This window comes from Salmo salar, chromosome ssa17 (genome assembly GCF_905237065.1).
Source record: "Salmo salar chromosome ssa17, Ssal_v3.1, whole genome shotgun sequence".
NCBI lineage: Eukaryota > Metazoa > Chordata > Actinopteri > Salmoniformes > Salmonidae > Salmo > Salmo salar.
In genome coordinates, this window is record NC_059458.1 from 71,243,650 (window position 1) to 71,260,438 (window position 16,789).

The following is a 16,789-nucleotide window of genomic DNA, read 5'->3' on the forward strand; positions in this document are numbered from 1 at the left end:
TTGTGCCCGTGCTCAGCCAGGGGTAAACAACAGACGCTGCAGTGTGCATCTTCCGGAATATATCTGACAACGGCTGTGGAAAATTTCGTTTTATTAAGGCAGAAGACAGTACGCATATTCCCCCCCCCCTTACTTAAGGAGGAAACGGATGCCTTTGCAGCCTGAATGGAGGATGTTTTATGTACGAACCGGTCCCAGAGGGATACCAGTGTTTTACCGGCTGGGTACGTTACGCCTAGATGAAAGTGAAGATGTATCACCCACTAGCAGCTGTCTAGGCCTCTTCTCTCCTTTCTTTTCAATACTACCCTTTTATCAGAGGTGAGATGCATTCACACCATTAACTTAGTAGCCTTATCAACATGTAGATGACTTGACACATGGCTGGTTGTGTGATTGAATGTGTTGCACTTATGGAGTGTGTCCCTCCCTTCTGTCACCGTAGAAACGGAATCCACTCATCACAGAATGTTGACTTTGAATGGGTATGTCCATTCTAGTAACTATATTTCTTTGCCTACACATAATCTCTAGAGCAGCTCACCAATAGGATGATTCATCACAGGTCCTATATGCCCTCAGGCTCCAGCACTGGAGATCATTTCACACCTGATACATTTCCTCATGTTGCCTGCCTCTCTCTGGGGAGGAGTGTGTTTTTCCCCTCTAGTTAATTGTCATTTTTGTAAACAGCAATACAAATTAGTTAAGGTGTCCTCTTCCCGCTAACAGTCCATTAATAGCATTTTCTGCCAGAAATTATGTTCTCCACATCCTGATCGTCCCTTGCGTTTGATTCTTTAGCGGAAAACAAAGCCATAATAATAGTTAGAATTCACATTTGCTTTTTCTGTCTCCATAGTGAGAGAAGCAGCTTAGCGTTAGTACAGTACAGGTCACACCAGGCTTCCTCATTGGCCAGGTGTAAGAAGGGCTCAACTCCTATAGAAAGGTGGTACTACTTCACTGACTGACTGAAAGGTATCTAGAGCCACCCTCCATCCTCTGGTTATACCAGCCTCTACCCCCCCATAGCCCCTTTTGCTCCTAGGAGTCGGGGTTGAGGGGAGCAGAGGGGGCTAACCCATCAATGATTCATCCCCAGCATTCAACAACATTATTCCCACATTAAAATTGCATGGTGCCTTTTAAACCTCTTTGTTCAGAGGCGTTTGGTTCGGGCCCTGGGCACACCTCAGCACCGTTACACAAGACTGTCACAATCCATATCTACAACATATCTACAACATATCTACAATCAAAGACTTTTTGAGATTTGAAGGGGGAGGGGTGTAGGAGAGGAGGAGGGGTCTTTGAGTAGATCTGAGGTACAGTATTTTGGAATTCAACAGTTTGTTGACCCAGATCCTATTTGGTGTGTGTGTGTGTGTGTGTGTGTGTGTGTGTGTGTGTGTGTGTCTTTTAACCAGAGAAGTCACATTGAGATTGACATGTTTTTTTTCCCAGTGAGCTCTGACCAAGCTGGCAGCATTCATAGTTACACGAGACACTACATAACACATAATAATGAATGGAAGTTAAATCGGTGCAAAGTCCATAAGAGTGTGTTTAAACCTGCTCTTTAAAAGATCTGTCAGTGTATTTGGATATTTGGTTTTCAATATATCACAAACTGTTTCTGCATATTGGTTTGAGAATGGTTTGGAACGCCTACAAATAAGAGTGTGTTAATTGACCTTACCACATAGTGGTGACCTTAGTACATGTTGACCTAACATGATCACTGTTTGCCTGGCCTTAACCTCAACACCTACTGTATGTACATGCCCTCAACCTTCAGACTGACTGAACATCCCAGTCAATTGTTATTTTAAGGAGTCGTTAAGGACTTAACATTTGTGACACAGCAGTTTATTTTTCCTACATTTCACTCTGTGTCACCAAAAGTGAAGCACTTTCAAGTCTCTACTTGTTCTTGTTCAAGGTCACTTTCAACGTGCTGAAAGCAGTGTTGTGTTTTGGGTGCCGCTCTGGAGTGGCTGGGGAGAGGAGCACATGCAGTCCTCTCCAAAGTGATGATACCCCTCAATAACCTTCTTTTACACACCCTCGCCCTATTTTCAAGTCTCAAATCACTGAGCCATCTAAAAACACACCCAGCCCCAAACAGCCAATCTCCCAGTTCTTTAACCAAAGATTATAGTCTCTCTATCTCCACATGTGGAGGGGGGAAAGCATCCACCTATTCCCAGGAAGATGATTTCTTCCCCCTGGTAGCGCGCGCGCACACACACACACACACACACACACACTTTCTCTCTTGCCGGTCTTGCACAGCGAAAGAAAAATGTGTCCAATATCCCTAGACGGGCAATAATGATCGGAAAGGAATAGATGTGAGGTGGATAGATGGCACCTTGCCCTGCGATAGCCGTTTTGCTTGGGTTTGCACTTGTTAAGGGTGTGTGTGGGTTTTAAAGGTTCTGCTTTGCTGCTGTTTCTCAGCAAGGCACTCCCATTACTTCTCATTGTTGCGGTGTGGACTTATCTATTGTCTGAGTTGCTCTGTTGTTGGCCAGGGCTAATGGCCGCTCCTTTAGCTGCCTTCAACCCGATCTCCTCTGACTCCCTGGGCTCCTTCAGTGTCTTTTAAAGGTCTGTAGGACCTGGTGGAGGGAAGGGGCCATTAAAGATGATCTCAGAGCACGCACACACACACACCTGACACTAACACGCGGGCAGGCAGGCATGTAAACACACACACACAGAAGACCCGCAAGCTCACTCACTATTACACTGGAGAGATGGATAACTGAATGGTTTTATCTTTTGAAAAGGAATGTTATTCTGCTGTGTGTGTGTGTGTGTGTGTGTGTGTGTGTGTGTGTGTGAGCCCATGATGGATGGAGAGTGCTGACATGTGCAGCTCAGTGGACTGCGAGACTGGACATGGCTAGACTCTCTCTCTCCTTCCCCCTCTCGCTCTGCTTCACTCTGAAAAACATTGCACGTCACCCCTGTTCCCCCCTGCTCTCTGATATCAGAGGTAGCAGACCAAACATCAGCTGTATATTGGACCATTTCACCCAGGGCCAGTCAACATATAGAAGGTCTTTGTGGTGGATGATGGACTTTTTGATTCGTCTATCAGTTTAATGGTGGGTTGTAGTGGACTGGTGGTCATAGGAATGTTATTTTAACTTTGGTTGATCACTATCGGACTACCCATCTATCTGTGATTTCTAGCCTTCCTGTTACTGTTTCAGCCATAGAATAGTTTAAGTTCTATTTTAGAGCGTAGGTCAACATTGTTGATTTTATATATTTCTTCAGTCAGTATTGTCGGCTAATTACACCCACATTCCTCCTCAGTGGTTCAGTGTGTCTTTACTTCACTTCCAGTGCCTTCGGAAAGTATTCAGACCCCTTGACTTTTTCCACATTTTGTTACGTTACAGCCTTATTCTAAAATTGCTGCGAATTTTTTTTTAATCAATCTACACACAATACCCCATAATGACAAAGTGAAAACGGTCTTAAAAAATGTTTGCAAATGTATTGAAACAGAAGTACCTTATTTACATAAGTATTCAGACCCTTTGCTATGAGACTTGAAATTGAGCTCAGGTGCATCCTGTTTCCATTGAGCATCCTTGATGTTTCTACAACTTGATTGGAGTCCACCTGTGGTAAATAACCTTGATTGGACATGATTTGCAAAGGCACACATCTGTCTATATAAGGTCCCACAGTTGGCAGTACATGTCAGAGCAAAAACCCAGCCATGAGGTCAAAGGAATTGTCCGTAGAGCTCCGAGATAGGATTGTGTCGAGGCACAGATCTGGGGAAGGGTACCAAAACATTTCTGCATTATTGAAAGTCACCAAGAACACAGTGGTCTCCATCATTCTTAAGTTGAAGAATTTTGGAACCACCAAGACTCTTCCTTGAGCTGGCTGCCCGGCCAAACTGAGCAATAAGGGGAGAAGGACCTTGGTCAGCGATGAGACCAACAACCCAATGGTCACTCTGACAGAGCTCAGAGTTCCTCTGTGGAGATGGCAGAACCTTCCAGAAAGACAACCATCTCTGCAGCACTCCATCAATTAGGCCTTTTTGATAGAGTTGCCAGAAGGAAGCCACTCCTCAGTAAAAAGGCACGTGACAGCCCGCTCCAGAGCGCTCAGGACCTTAGACTTGGGCAAAGGTTCACCTTCCAACAGGACAATGACCTTAAGCACACAGCCAATACAACTCAGGAGTGGCTTCAGGACAAGTCTCTGAATGTCCTTGAGTGGCCGAGCCAGAGCCCGGACTTGAACCCAATCTAACATCTCTGAAAATAGCTGTGCAGCGACGCTCCCCATCCAACCTGACAGAGCTTGAGAGGATGTGCAGAGAAGAAGTTACCAGTTGCTAAGCAGTTGCTAGGGACTCTTTTGGAAGAAGCTAGCTAGCTAACGAAGAACAACAAAGAATATCTAGTTAACAGAAGAAAAGAAAGAGAAAATCAGGACAGAAGAAAAAGGATATCAAAGTGAAACAGTTCTCTAAAGACACAGGAGACAATAATACAAGAAACAACACTTCTGTAGCTTGTCAACTATGTGTCTGTCTATCCCTGTTCTCTCCTCTCTGCACAGGCCATACAAACGCTTCACACCGCGTGGCCGCTGCCACTCTAACCTGGTGGTCCCAGCGCGCACGACCCACGTGGAGTTCCAGGTCTCCGGCAGCCTCTGGAACTGCCGGTCTGCAGCCAACAAGGCTGAGTTCATCTCAGCCTATGCTACCCTCCAGTCCCTAGACTTCCTGGCGCTGACGGAAACATGGATTACCACAGATAACACTGCTACTCCTACTGCTCTCTCTTCGTCTGCCCACGTGTTCTCGCATACCCCTAGAGCATCGAGCCAGCGGGGTGGTGGCACTGGAATCCTCATCTCTCCCAAGTGGACATTCTCTCTTTCTCCCCTGACCCATCTGTCTATCTCCTCATTTGAATTCCATGCTGTCACAGTTACCAGCCCTTTCAAGCTTAACATCCTTATCATTTATCGCCCTCCAGGTTCCCTTGGAGAGTTCATCAATGAGCTTGACGCCTTGATAAGTTCCTTTCCTGAGGATGGCTCACCTCTCACAGTTCTGGGTGACTTTAACCTCCCCACGTCTACCTTTGACTCATTCCTCTCTGCCTCCTTCTTTCCACTCCTCTCCTCTTTTGACCTCACCCTCTCACCTTCCCCCCCTACTCACAAGGCAGGCAATACGCTTGACCTCATCTTTACTAGATGCTGTTCTTCCACTAATCTCATTGCAACTCCCCTCCAAATCTCCGACCACTACCTTGTATCCTTTTCCCTCTTGCTCTCATCCAACACTTCTCACTCTGCCCCTACTCGGATGGTATTGCGCCGTCCCAACCTTCGCTCTCTCTCTCCCGCTACTCTCTCCTCTTCCATCCTATCATCTCTTCCCTCTGCTCAAACCTTCTCCAACCTATCTCCTGATTCTGCCTCCTCAACCCTCCTCTCCTCCCTTTCTGCATCCTTTGATTTTCTCTGTCCCCTATCCTCCAGGCCGGCTCGGTCCTCCCCTCCTGCTCCGTGGCTCGACGACTCACTACGAGCTCACAGAACAAGGCTCCGGGCAGCCGAGCGGAAATGGAGGAAAACTCGCCTCCCCTGCGGACCTGGCATCCTTTCACTCACACCTCTCTACATTCTCCTCTTCTGTCTCTGCTGCTAAAGCCACTTTCTACCACTCTAAATTCCAAGCATCTGCCTCTAACCCTAGGAAGCTCTTTGCTACCTTCTCCTCCCTCCTGAATCCTCCTCCCCCTCCCCCCCCTCCTCCCTCTCTGCGGATGACTTCTTAAACCATTTTGAAAAGAAGGTTGACGATATCCGATCCTCGTTTGCTAAGTCAAACGACACCGCTGGTCCTGCTCACACTGCCCTACCCTGTGCTTTGACCTCTTTCTCCCCTCTCTCTCAAGATGAAATCTCGCGTCTTGTGACGGCCGGCCGCCCAACAACCTGCCCACTTGACCCTATCCCCTCCTCTCTTCTCCAGACCATTTCCGGAGACCTTCTCCCCTTCCTCACCTCGCTCATCAACTCATCCTTGACCGCTGGCTACGTCCCTTCCGTCTTCAAGAGAGCGAGAGTTGCACCCCTTCTGAAAAAACCTACACTCGATCCCTCCGATGTCAACAACTACAGACCAGTATCCCTTCTTTCTTTTCTCTCCAAAACTCTTGAACGTGCCGTCATTGGCCAGCTCTCCTGCTATCTCTCTCAGAATGACCTTCTTGATCCTAATCAGTCAGGTTTCAAGACTGGGCATTCAACTGAGACTGCTCTTCTCTGTGTCACGGAGGCTCTCCGCACTGCTAAAGCTAACTCTCTCTCCTCTGCTCTCATCCTTCTAGACCTATCTGCTGCCTTTGATACTGTGAACCATCAGATCCTCCTCTCCACCCTCTCCGAGTTGGGCATCTCCGGCGCGGCCCACGCTTGGATTGCGTCCTACCTGACAGGTCGCTCCTACCAGGTGGCGTGGCGAGTGTCCCCCAGGGCTCTGTTCTAGGCCCTCTCCTATTCTCGCTATACACCAAGTCACTTGGCTCTGTCATATCCTCACATGGTCTCTCATATCATTGCTATGCAGGCGACACACAATTAATCTTCTCCTTTCCCCCTTCTGATAACCAGGCGGCGAATCGCATCTCTGCATGTCTGGCAGACATATCAGTGTGGATGACGGATCACCAGCTCAAGCTGAACCTCGGCAAGACGGAGCTGCTCTTCCTCCCGGGGAAGGACTGCCCGTTCCATGATCTCGCCATCACGGTTGACAACTCCCTTGTGTCCTCCTCCCAGAGTGCTAAGAACCTTGGCGTGATCCTGGACAACACCCTGTCGTTCTCCACTAACATCAAGGCGGTGACCCGATCCTGTAGGTTCATGCTCTACAACATTCGCAGAGTACGACCCTGCCTCACACAGGAAGCGGCGCAGGTCCTAATCCAGGCACTTGTCATCTCCCGTCTGGATTACTGCAACTCGCTGTTGGCTGGGCTCCCTGCCTGTGCCATTAAACCCCTACAACTCATCCAGAACGCCGCAGCCCGTCTGGTGTTCAACCTTCCCAAGTTCTCTCACATCACCCCGCTCCTCCGCTCTCTCCGCTGGCTTCCAGTTGAAGCTCGCATCCGCTACAATACCATGGTGATTGCCTACGGAGCTGTGAAGGGAACGGCACCTCCATACCTTCAGGCTCTGATCAGGCCCTACACCCAAACAAGGGCACTGCGTTCATCCACCACTGGCCTGCTGGCCCCCCTACCTCTGAGGAAGCACAGTTCCCGCTCAGCCCAGTCAAAACTGTTCGCTGCTCTGGCACCCCAATGGTGGAACAAGCTCCCTCACGACGCCAGGACAGCGGAGTCAATCACCACCTTCCGGAGACACCTGAAACCCCACCTCTTTAAGGAATACCTAGGATAGGATAAAGTAATCCTTCTAACCCCCCCCCCCCCCCCCCCCCTTAAAAGATTTAGATGCACTATTGTAAAGTGGTTGTTCCACTGGATATCATAAGGTGAATGCACCATTTTGTAAGTCGCTCTGGATAAGAGCGTCTGCTAAATGACTTAAATGTAAATGTAAGAATGGGAGAAACTCCCCAAATTCAGGTGTGCCAAGCTTGTAGCTTCATACCCAAGAAGACTCGATGCTGTAATCGCTGCCAAAGGTACTTCAACAAAGTACTGAGTAAAGGGTCAGAATACTTGTGTAAATAGTTTATTTTTGAATAGATTTGCATAAATATCCCCCAAAAAGGTTTTACTTTGTCATTATGGGGTATTGTGTGTAGAATGATGAGGGGGAAAAAATCTGTGTAATCAATATTAAAATAAGGCTATTACCTAACAAAGTGGAAAAAGTCAAGGGGTCTGAAGACTTTAGGAATGCACTGTATATTAGGCTGGTGTGCTTGATTCTAAACAGAGGAACAGTTTGGATCTCACTGTTCAGGGACCTTCCTTTACTTCACCAATCACACCAGCGCAGTGTAGCGATGAACGTGTTGCTAGGCAACTATGAGAATCTAATGCCTAGTGATGGTTCAAAAAGTTGCATCGTTCCAACTGCCTGGTGGGAAGTGTGTGCAGGTTTACCAGCTCAAAATAACACGGCACTCTTCCTATGTAAATATGTCCGGGGGTATTTTCACAGGAAAGTGTCACGTCTAAATCAATCTCCAAACTAAGGGCTTTGAGGCATTTCAAAGCAAAGCCAGACTTGGTTTATCTGTTTTAACTAGAAAAACCAACTGCGTCATAGCTTTCAAACTTCAAATTATCATCTTCTGACATAACCTTTCTTTTTACCCTTTGTCATTTTCAACTGTAAAGTCTTCAATGTCGCCCTCTTTCTGCCAGCTGGCGAACCACAAGACCAGCTTGTGGATTTAAAGGAGAATAACGGCAAAATGTGTCTGTTCCTAAACCCTCTCTGACTCGTTGGACTGTCTGTCAAAGTGCTCACCTCTTTCACTCAGGGAGAGCGAGGTAGAGCTACATCACGTGGTTATACAGACCCCTCCCACTCACTGCAGAGCTAGATAGAACTTTGTGGAATAACGCATATCTACAAAAAAATGACGTTCTGTCACAGGGAAAATACTACATTCGGGAAGTCCAATCGATTATTTGATATGGCATATAGTATTTTATGTTATGAAGTTGCCCTTTTTTCTGATATCCCTGCCAAGCAAGGAGGACCGGAGACGACCTAATCCCGCCTCCCACTTTTACCTTGTAACCCCTTTGGACAGTTCACCTGCCTATCAACACTGTCCATCTTCCCTCTGACTGTAGGCTACATCCCTCGTTGCATGGTGTGATCAGATCATTACGGCAAAGTACATCTACTAAAATGAGAGGGAAAGACTAGTCAGTGTTCAACATAACGTCCAAGTCATAGGATGACACGTATGGACTACAAGGCTCATTTATGGAACTAATGTTTGATTTAGATTTGTAACTTTCCTACAGTAGCCAGTACACACATCCTTGTAAATTAATTTCCGTTGCAGATAGCCTAGGTACTACCGCATGCATCTATCGAAATGCGATTTACGCTCACTGTCCAAGTTTTCATTGAGCTAAATCAAATATGCTATTATTACATTGTATTATTAGCCTACATATACGTTGTTGTTTTTTTTATCAGTAGAGTAATGACAATCATTTAAAAATGATGCAGCGGATTTCATTTGCAAGCCAATGCCAAATTGCCTTCCTCCAGTCAGCAAGATAATTTAGGCAATAAAGTAAATATTTATGAAATAAAGCCTATGTTTGAATCAAATACCCTACTCTTTGAATGTCGCGTATTGATTATGTATAATATACTTGATGACTGATGACCGGTGAAATCAACAGCTGCAGTGTTGCTCATTGGATTACCCCTTGTTATTATATACTGCTCAAAAAAATAAAGGGAACACTTAAACAACACAATGTAACTCCAAGTCAATCACACTTCTGTGAAATCAAACTGTCCACTTAGGAAGCAACACTGATTGACAATAAATTTCACATGCTGTTGTGCAAATGGAATAGACAACAGGTGGAAATTATAGGCAATTAGCAAGACACCCCCAATAAAGGAGTGGTTCTGCAGGTGGAGACCACAGACCACTTCTCAGTTCCTATGCTTCCTGGCTTCTGTTTTGGTAACTTTTGAATGCTGGCGGTGCTTTCACTCTAGTGGTAGCATGAGACGGAGTCTACAACCCACATAAGTGGCTCAGGTAGTGCAGCTCATCCAGGATGGCACATCAATGCGAGCTGTGGCAAGAAGGTTTGCTGTGTCTGTCAGCGTAGTGTCCAGAGCATGGAGGCGCTACCAGGAGACAGGCCAGTACATCAGGAGACGTGGAGGAGGCCGTAGGAGGGCAACAACCCAGCAGTAGGACCACTACCTCCGCCTTTGTGCAAGGAGGAGCAGGAGGAGCACTGCCAGAGCCCTGCAAAATGACCTCCAGCAGGCCACAAATGTGCATGTGTCTGCTCAAACGGTCAGAAACAGACTCCATGAGGGTGGTATGAGGGTCTGACGTCCACAGGTGGGGGTTGTGCTTACAGCCCAACACCGTGCAGGACGTTTGGCATTTGCCAGAGTACACCAAGATTGGCAAATTCGCCACTGGCGCCCTGTGCTCTTCACAGATGAAAGCAGGTTCACACTGAGCACGTGACAGACGTGACAGAGTCTGGAGACACCGTTGTCGTGTCTTTGGGGGTACCATTAAACGGAAGATATGTTTATCAATTAGCGATTAAACTGATTAATCGTTTAATTGTAATTAACTAGGAGGTCGGGGCACCAAGGAGAATATTCAGATTACAAAGCTATAATTTTCCTAATATAACTTTCCTGTACTATAATATTATATTCTATTATAGTATAGGTCGATTATCTTCTAAGTTTAAATGGTGGATTTACCTCTAGTCCAGTCTCATTCCAAAACGTCGTAAATTGTTGTATCTGCACGAACCCAGTCTTTACTAAAATCATCCATACATCAATTGTCTTAAAATCATTTATTTACTACACTAAGTAATTAACAGAAAAACATACAAACAGTAATTCTCGTCAACAAAGGATTGGTATCGGAATGTGCCCTTGTGGGCTAAACAGGCTGGTCGGCCTGTTGAACAATGGGTCATAAATGGTCAGCTGAGAAGTTTACACAGAGTTCATTAACAATTGACAATTGAAGGCTCACTCATTCGGGAACAATTGCAATCAATATATATATTTACGCTCAGTGTGTCGTTCTGATTCTTGTTGGAGAGTAGTTCTGTTGGGGAGTTTTGTCCGCGTTTCTCTCTCTCTCTCGGTTAGAATGGATCTTTCAGAGCGACCTTCATTAATGTCGTCATCGAATGGTTGCTTCGTTGGTCTTCGCGTTCAATGATATAATTTACTTAGCTGCAGACTAATAATTAATATCAAAGACTTGTTCTTATTCTGTCAGTATCGATAGTCTAAAAGTTAACCACGTGGTATGGTTCACTTTCAGTAGAGGAATTAGATGGTAGAACCTATTTGGCCAACGGAGTGTAGGCCTGGTCTGGAGAAATGTAAATCAGGGAGTGTTTTATAGTGCCCATCGAACAGGCTGGTCAAATGACGCCTGGTCCTGTATATGTCCCTGGGGCATGCCTATGACTGAGTTAGATTTGGTTACAGAAATACAATTCTATCACATTACATCAGTACATAGCATCTCAATGTCTTACAAAAGCTTTATCCTTATCAATACATTCCATACACCCATATGAGGCAAGTCTTAAACTGAGTCTATTATATAAACAGTTTTATGGTAATATGGCTATATTGTCTCTTCTGAGTATCACAAAATTGTACCAAGCGGATGAGTTCGTAGCTGGATTCTTCAATTCTATGAGTTGGAAGAATTTCCTTTGTCTCTCTATGAAACATGGGGTAGGAGATTCTCCTCAGAGGGTTTTTTACAACCCTGGGTTGGGGGGAAGGTAGGTTGGGTGATGGTACGAAGGGGAGGGGGTCAACTGTCCTTCCTGTACCCAAAGAGGCCAACGTCATGACACCGTGGAGAACGTTCTGCTGCCTGCAACATCCTCCAGCATGACCGGTTTGGCGGTGGGTCAGTCATGGTGTGGGGTGGCATTTCTTTGGGGGGCCGCACAGCCCTCCATGTGCTCGCCAGAGGTAGACTGACTGCCATTAGGTACCGAGATGAGATCCTCAGACCCCTTGTGAGACCATATTCTGGTGCGGGTGGCTCTGGGTTCCTCCTAATGCAAGACAATGCTAGACCTCATGTGGCTGGAGTGTGTCAGCAGTTCCTGCAAGAGGAAGGCATTGATGCTATGGACTGGCCCGCCCATTCCCCAGACCTGAATCCAATTAAGCACATCTGGAATATCATGTCTCGCTCCATCCACCAACGCCACGTTGCACCACAGACTGTCCAGGAGTTGGCGGATGCTTTAGTCCAGGTCTGGGAGGAGATCCCTCAGGAGACCATCCGCCACCTCATCAGGAGCATGCCCAGGCGTTGTAGGGAGGTCATACAGGCACGTGGAGGCCACACACACTACTGAGCCTCATTTTGACTTGTTTTAAGGACATTACATCAAAGTTGGATCAGCCTGTAGTGTGGTTTTCCACTTTAATTTTGAGTGTGACTCCAAATCCAGACCTCCATGGGTTGATAAATTGGATTTCCATTGATTATTTTTGTGCGATTTTGTTGTCAGCACATTCAACTATGTAAAGATAAAAGTATTTAATAAGATTATTTCATTCATTCAGATCTAGGATGTGTTATTTTAGTGTTCCCTTTATTTTTTTGAGCAGTGTACTTTGACATAACGTAAGTGTTTGGGGTGGAAAACCCCCCTTTCTTTGTGTGTTATTTTGTTGTATGTGCAAAATTGTCATCTGTAATGGTCATTAGGATGTACATATGAAAAAATGTACATTAGTCAATGGGTACAGTAGGTGAAAAACATAGTTATGCCATCCGGGTGGCCACGACAGAGGACATTCCTTGATCATTTTTATCACATTAAATAAGAGCTTATTATAGTCCTGACAACTCATTTAACTATTCCTGAGATATTCACTTACAAGAAACAATGTGAATATCAAACTCACCAAAATTATAATGAATAATTACACACACTACTTTTCAGATTTCAGAAACTTGAGCTGTGTATGTTTGTGTGTACATCGTGTGTGTCTGTGTACGTGTCTGCTTGCGTATGCTTATGTGCGTCTGTCCTTTGTCTGTCTAGTATTGTAAATGTTAACTGTCTGTCTCTGTCAGGCTGGAGGAGGAGAAGGTCCATGTTGCATCCTTTGCTGAGGCTGAGGCCCAGGCCAGTGTGAAGGATGAGGTGGGTCGTATCCTGGAGCTGGAGAGAGCCACGACCCATAATACCTTGACGCAGGCTGTCATGAGGGAGAAGGTCAGCGCTGAGGATGAGAGGCTACGCACCCAGCTTTACGTAAGTCCCTAACCCCCTCCAACCGTTTCTCAACCCCCCCTTACTCAATTGGTTTTGTTCCAGTCTGAGCCCAGCACTAACACTGACTTTCACAATCATCAAGCTGTTGATTAGGTGAATTAAGTGTTTTAGTGCTGGGCTGGAACAAATGCCTGTACACCCACTAGCTAAGGGTTTTGATGACTGTAATGGCCCTGATGGCAGCTCATTTCCCTCTGTAACCAGGGCGATGATCACTGTGCACCTCATAGGTGGGCCCATTCCCATAACCAAAACGGAGGACTATATAGTATTATCTTAGGCTTTCTAATGCTATACCGTACTCCATTGAAACATGACCAGTCGGCTACATTTGAAGAGTTCCAAGTTTTACCACTTTTTAGCTTTTGATCTGCAGATAATATTCACATTTTGTCTGGATCTTGGGGCTGTGCCCTTCATATAACTTCTGTTGAAACTACTTAGCAAATGGCTTCCAGTGCTGTTAATACTCTTCTGAGAACAGCAAGAGCTACAGGAGGTTAGAATTAAATGGCTGCACTGTTATTAGGGCAGTTTAGCAGGAACCAGTCATGTATTTTTGTATTCTAGCTTGAATGCTTCTTTCATATTAAATATTGCTCCCTTCCATCATTGGTACACACACACACACACACACACACACACACACACACACACACACACACACACACACACACATACACACCCAGCCATATGTGGTAATGGACAGGTCACGACTGGAGCGGTGACACATGTCGGGTGTGTGAGCATAGCCGTGAACTGAAGTCTGTAGAGCCGTCTGACCTGTGTGACCCCTTACACACACACACATTCATGCAATAAAGCATTTGCATTACACACTAATACAAGTGTGTAACAGGACAAATATAAGCACCCGCCAAATTATTGATTATTCTGACATACACACACGAACGAACATACACACACGCGCTAGCCCCTCAGAGAGCTGAGAAATGAGGGGTTTCACTTCTACCATATCATTGTGATGATTACCACTATATGATTAGGTTCAACTGAAATTGATCTTCCTACAGGGCCTTCTTGTATTTCACTGTCCCCTTATTTCCCTTATGATGTTGTGTCTGAGAAAGCCACGCTCATTTTAGAGAGTTATGGCTTTATTTGCTGTAAATATCCCTTGTAAACATATAGCAAGACCAGCGTCGTCCCTACATTGCCTTGACAGCCAACAAATTCTCTCACAACAGGCGCACACACACACACACACACACACACAAGAACAACACGCTCCCCGGAGAACGGGCCCTGTTTACAAACCTACGCTATTGATTATATAGCTCATTTCACACGCTCATCGCCGTAATAGAAAAATGAATCATTTTGGGTGGCCGAGACGCCATGGCGTGCCACGATTCCACCACGCCGCAGGATGAGTGTATCAGGGATCCCTCGCTCGGAACGACGATCCAATCGAACATTTTTAAAAGTGAGGGAGGTGGGGAGGGAGAGCAGGGACTCTATACGCCTTCAGCATCTGTGAAGAGAGCGGTTTTGTTCTTTGTCATCTTTAATTTAATGATTTTTTTTGGAGAGAGGGAGGGAGGGATAGGACCAGCCATATATCTCCATGTAAGTGTCTGTCCTCTCTTGGTGCTGTTAAAATAATGTCCGGGTAGCTCAGTTCAGTCATATGGACTGTAGCCCTGCCAACAACAAGTTGGTATGTGTTTACAACAACAAGTTGGCAGGGCTCCAGTTCTGGGGGCCAACGTGTTCCAAAAGATATGACAACGGGGAACGGAAGCAGGGCGGTAGCTCCACCTCCCTCTCTCTGGGCAGGTCTGTGGGCTAAATGTCCCCTCCCCTTCTGAAGTTTGCAAGATGTGAACACCTGCGAAATAGTGATTTGTCCAGATGATCAGTGAGGTTCAAGGTGAGACATCACGTCTGACAGACGTTAAGTTACCAGTACTGTTACATGCTTCTGTCCACCAGAGAGAACTACCAGTATACAGCAGTAATATTACTGTAGTACAGGTCACAGCTTCGGCAGTCCTTGTAGTACAGGTCACAGCTGCGGCAGTCCTTGTAGTACAGGTCACAGCAGCGGCAGTCCTTGTAGTACAGGTCACAGCAGCGGCAGTCCTTGTAGTACAGGTCACAGCAGCGGCAGTCCTTGTAGTACAGGTCACAGCAGCGGCAGTCCTTGTAGTACAGGTCACAGCAGCGGCAGTCCTTGTAGTACAGGTCACAGCTTCGGCAGTCCTTGTAGTACAGGTCACAGCAGCGGCAGTCCCTGTAGTACAGGTCACAGCTTTGGCAGTCCCTGTAGTACAGGTCACAGCTTTGGCAGTCCCTGTAGTACAGGTCACAGCTTTGGCAGTCCCTGTAGTACAGGTCACAGCTTTGGCAGTCCCTGTAGTACAGGTCACAGCTTTGGCAGTCCCTGTAGTACAGGTCACAGCTTTGGCAGTCCCTGTAGTACAGGTCACAGCGGCGGCAGTCCCTGTAGTACAGGTCACAGCGGCGGCAGTCCCTGTAGTACAGGTCACAGCGGCGGCAGTCCCTGTAGTACAGGTCACAGCTTCGGCAGTCCCTGTAGTACAGGTCACAGCTTCGGCAGTCCCTGTAGTACAGGTCACAGCTTCGGCAGTCCCTGTAGTACAGGTCACAGCTTCGGCAGTCCCTGTAGTACAGGTCACAGCTTCGGCAGTCCTTGTAGTACAGGTCACAGCTTTGGCAGTCCCTGTAGTACAGGTCACAGCTTCGGCAGTCCCTGTAGTACAGGTCACAGCTTCGGCAGTCCTTGTAGTACAGGTCACAGCTTCGGCAGTCCTTGTAGTACAGGTCACAGCGGCGGCAGTCCTTGTAGTACAGGTCACAGCGGCGGCAGTCCTTGTAGTACAGGTCACAGCTTCGGCAGTCCTTGTAGTACAGGTCACAGCGGCGGCAGTCCCTGTAGTACAGGTCACAGCGGCGGCAGTCCTCTAATTACACGTCACAGCAGTGGCAGTAATACAGAGGGAGAGTTTAAAACTCTATTCCTGGCTCCAAGGTTAACCCTGGGCCTTTACCATCTTTTAACACGCCCCCCAAGAGACTGGAGCCGGGTGCCCCAAGAGACTGGAGCCGGGTGCCCCAAGAGACTGGAGCCGGGTGCCCCAAGAGACTGGAGCCGGGTGCCCCAAGAGACTGGAGCCGGGTGTTAAAATGAGTCGGTACATGCAAATTGAGCACACACACTCTCTCACAGATATTTGCACACAGACAACATAATTTTTTACACTTCTGTTTCTGTCTCTCTCTCACACTGGAGCAAAGAGCAGAAGAGGATGGACAGTCTGTTCTTTTAGCAGAAAGTGTGTGTGATGATTTCCCTGTTTGAGAATTCATTTAGAGTTCTGGAGTTTAATAGAATCCGAGGGGTTATCACCGAGCCTATTTTACACATGTAATTGTCAAGGCTGTCAGTCCTCTCATATGCCCACTGTTCTTTTCAACTGGAAATGGACTTTTCCCTTTAAAAGACAACCTAGTCGCCCGTCTTCTTCCCTCATTGTCATTTTTCGGTGTTAACTCTGGGACGGCTGTCTCTCTCTCCTCAGTGGCTATGTCCCAATTGGCACCATATTCCCTTTCTAGTGCACTGCTTTTGTCACAAGTAGTGCAGTATAAAGGGAATAGGGTGTCATTTGGGAATCTACCAGTCTCTCTTCAGCCGCCAAGACACTTCCCCAACTGTCTTTGAAGTAGCACAGTGCTTTAAAATG

At 46.6% G+C, this 16,789-nt stretch overlaps 1 protein-coding gene across 8 annotated transcripts in view; it reads left to right on the forward strand.

The window, feature by feature from the left end:
- Positions 1–16,789, forward strand: part of LOC106576543 (MICOS complex subunit MIC19) — a 162,107-nt gene that overhangs the window by 25,366 nt on the left and 119,952 nt on the right. For all 8 annotated transcript variants that reach the window (XM_045700062.1, XM_045700064.1, XM_045700068.1 and 5 more), the window contains one exon: positions 12,857–13,037. In XM_045700062.1, coding sequence (XP_045556018.1) covers positions 12,857–13,037 — 181 coding nt within the window. The remainder of the gene's footprint in view (positions 1–12,856; positions 13,038–16,789) is intronic.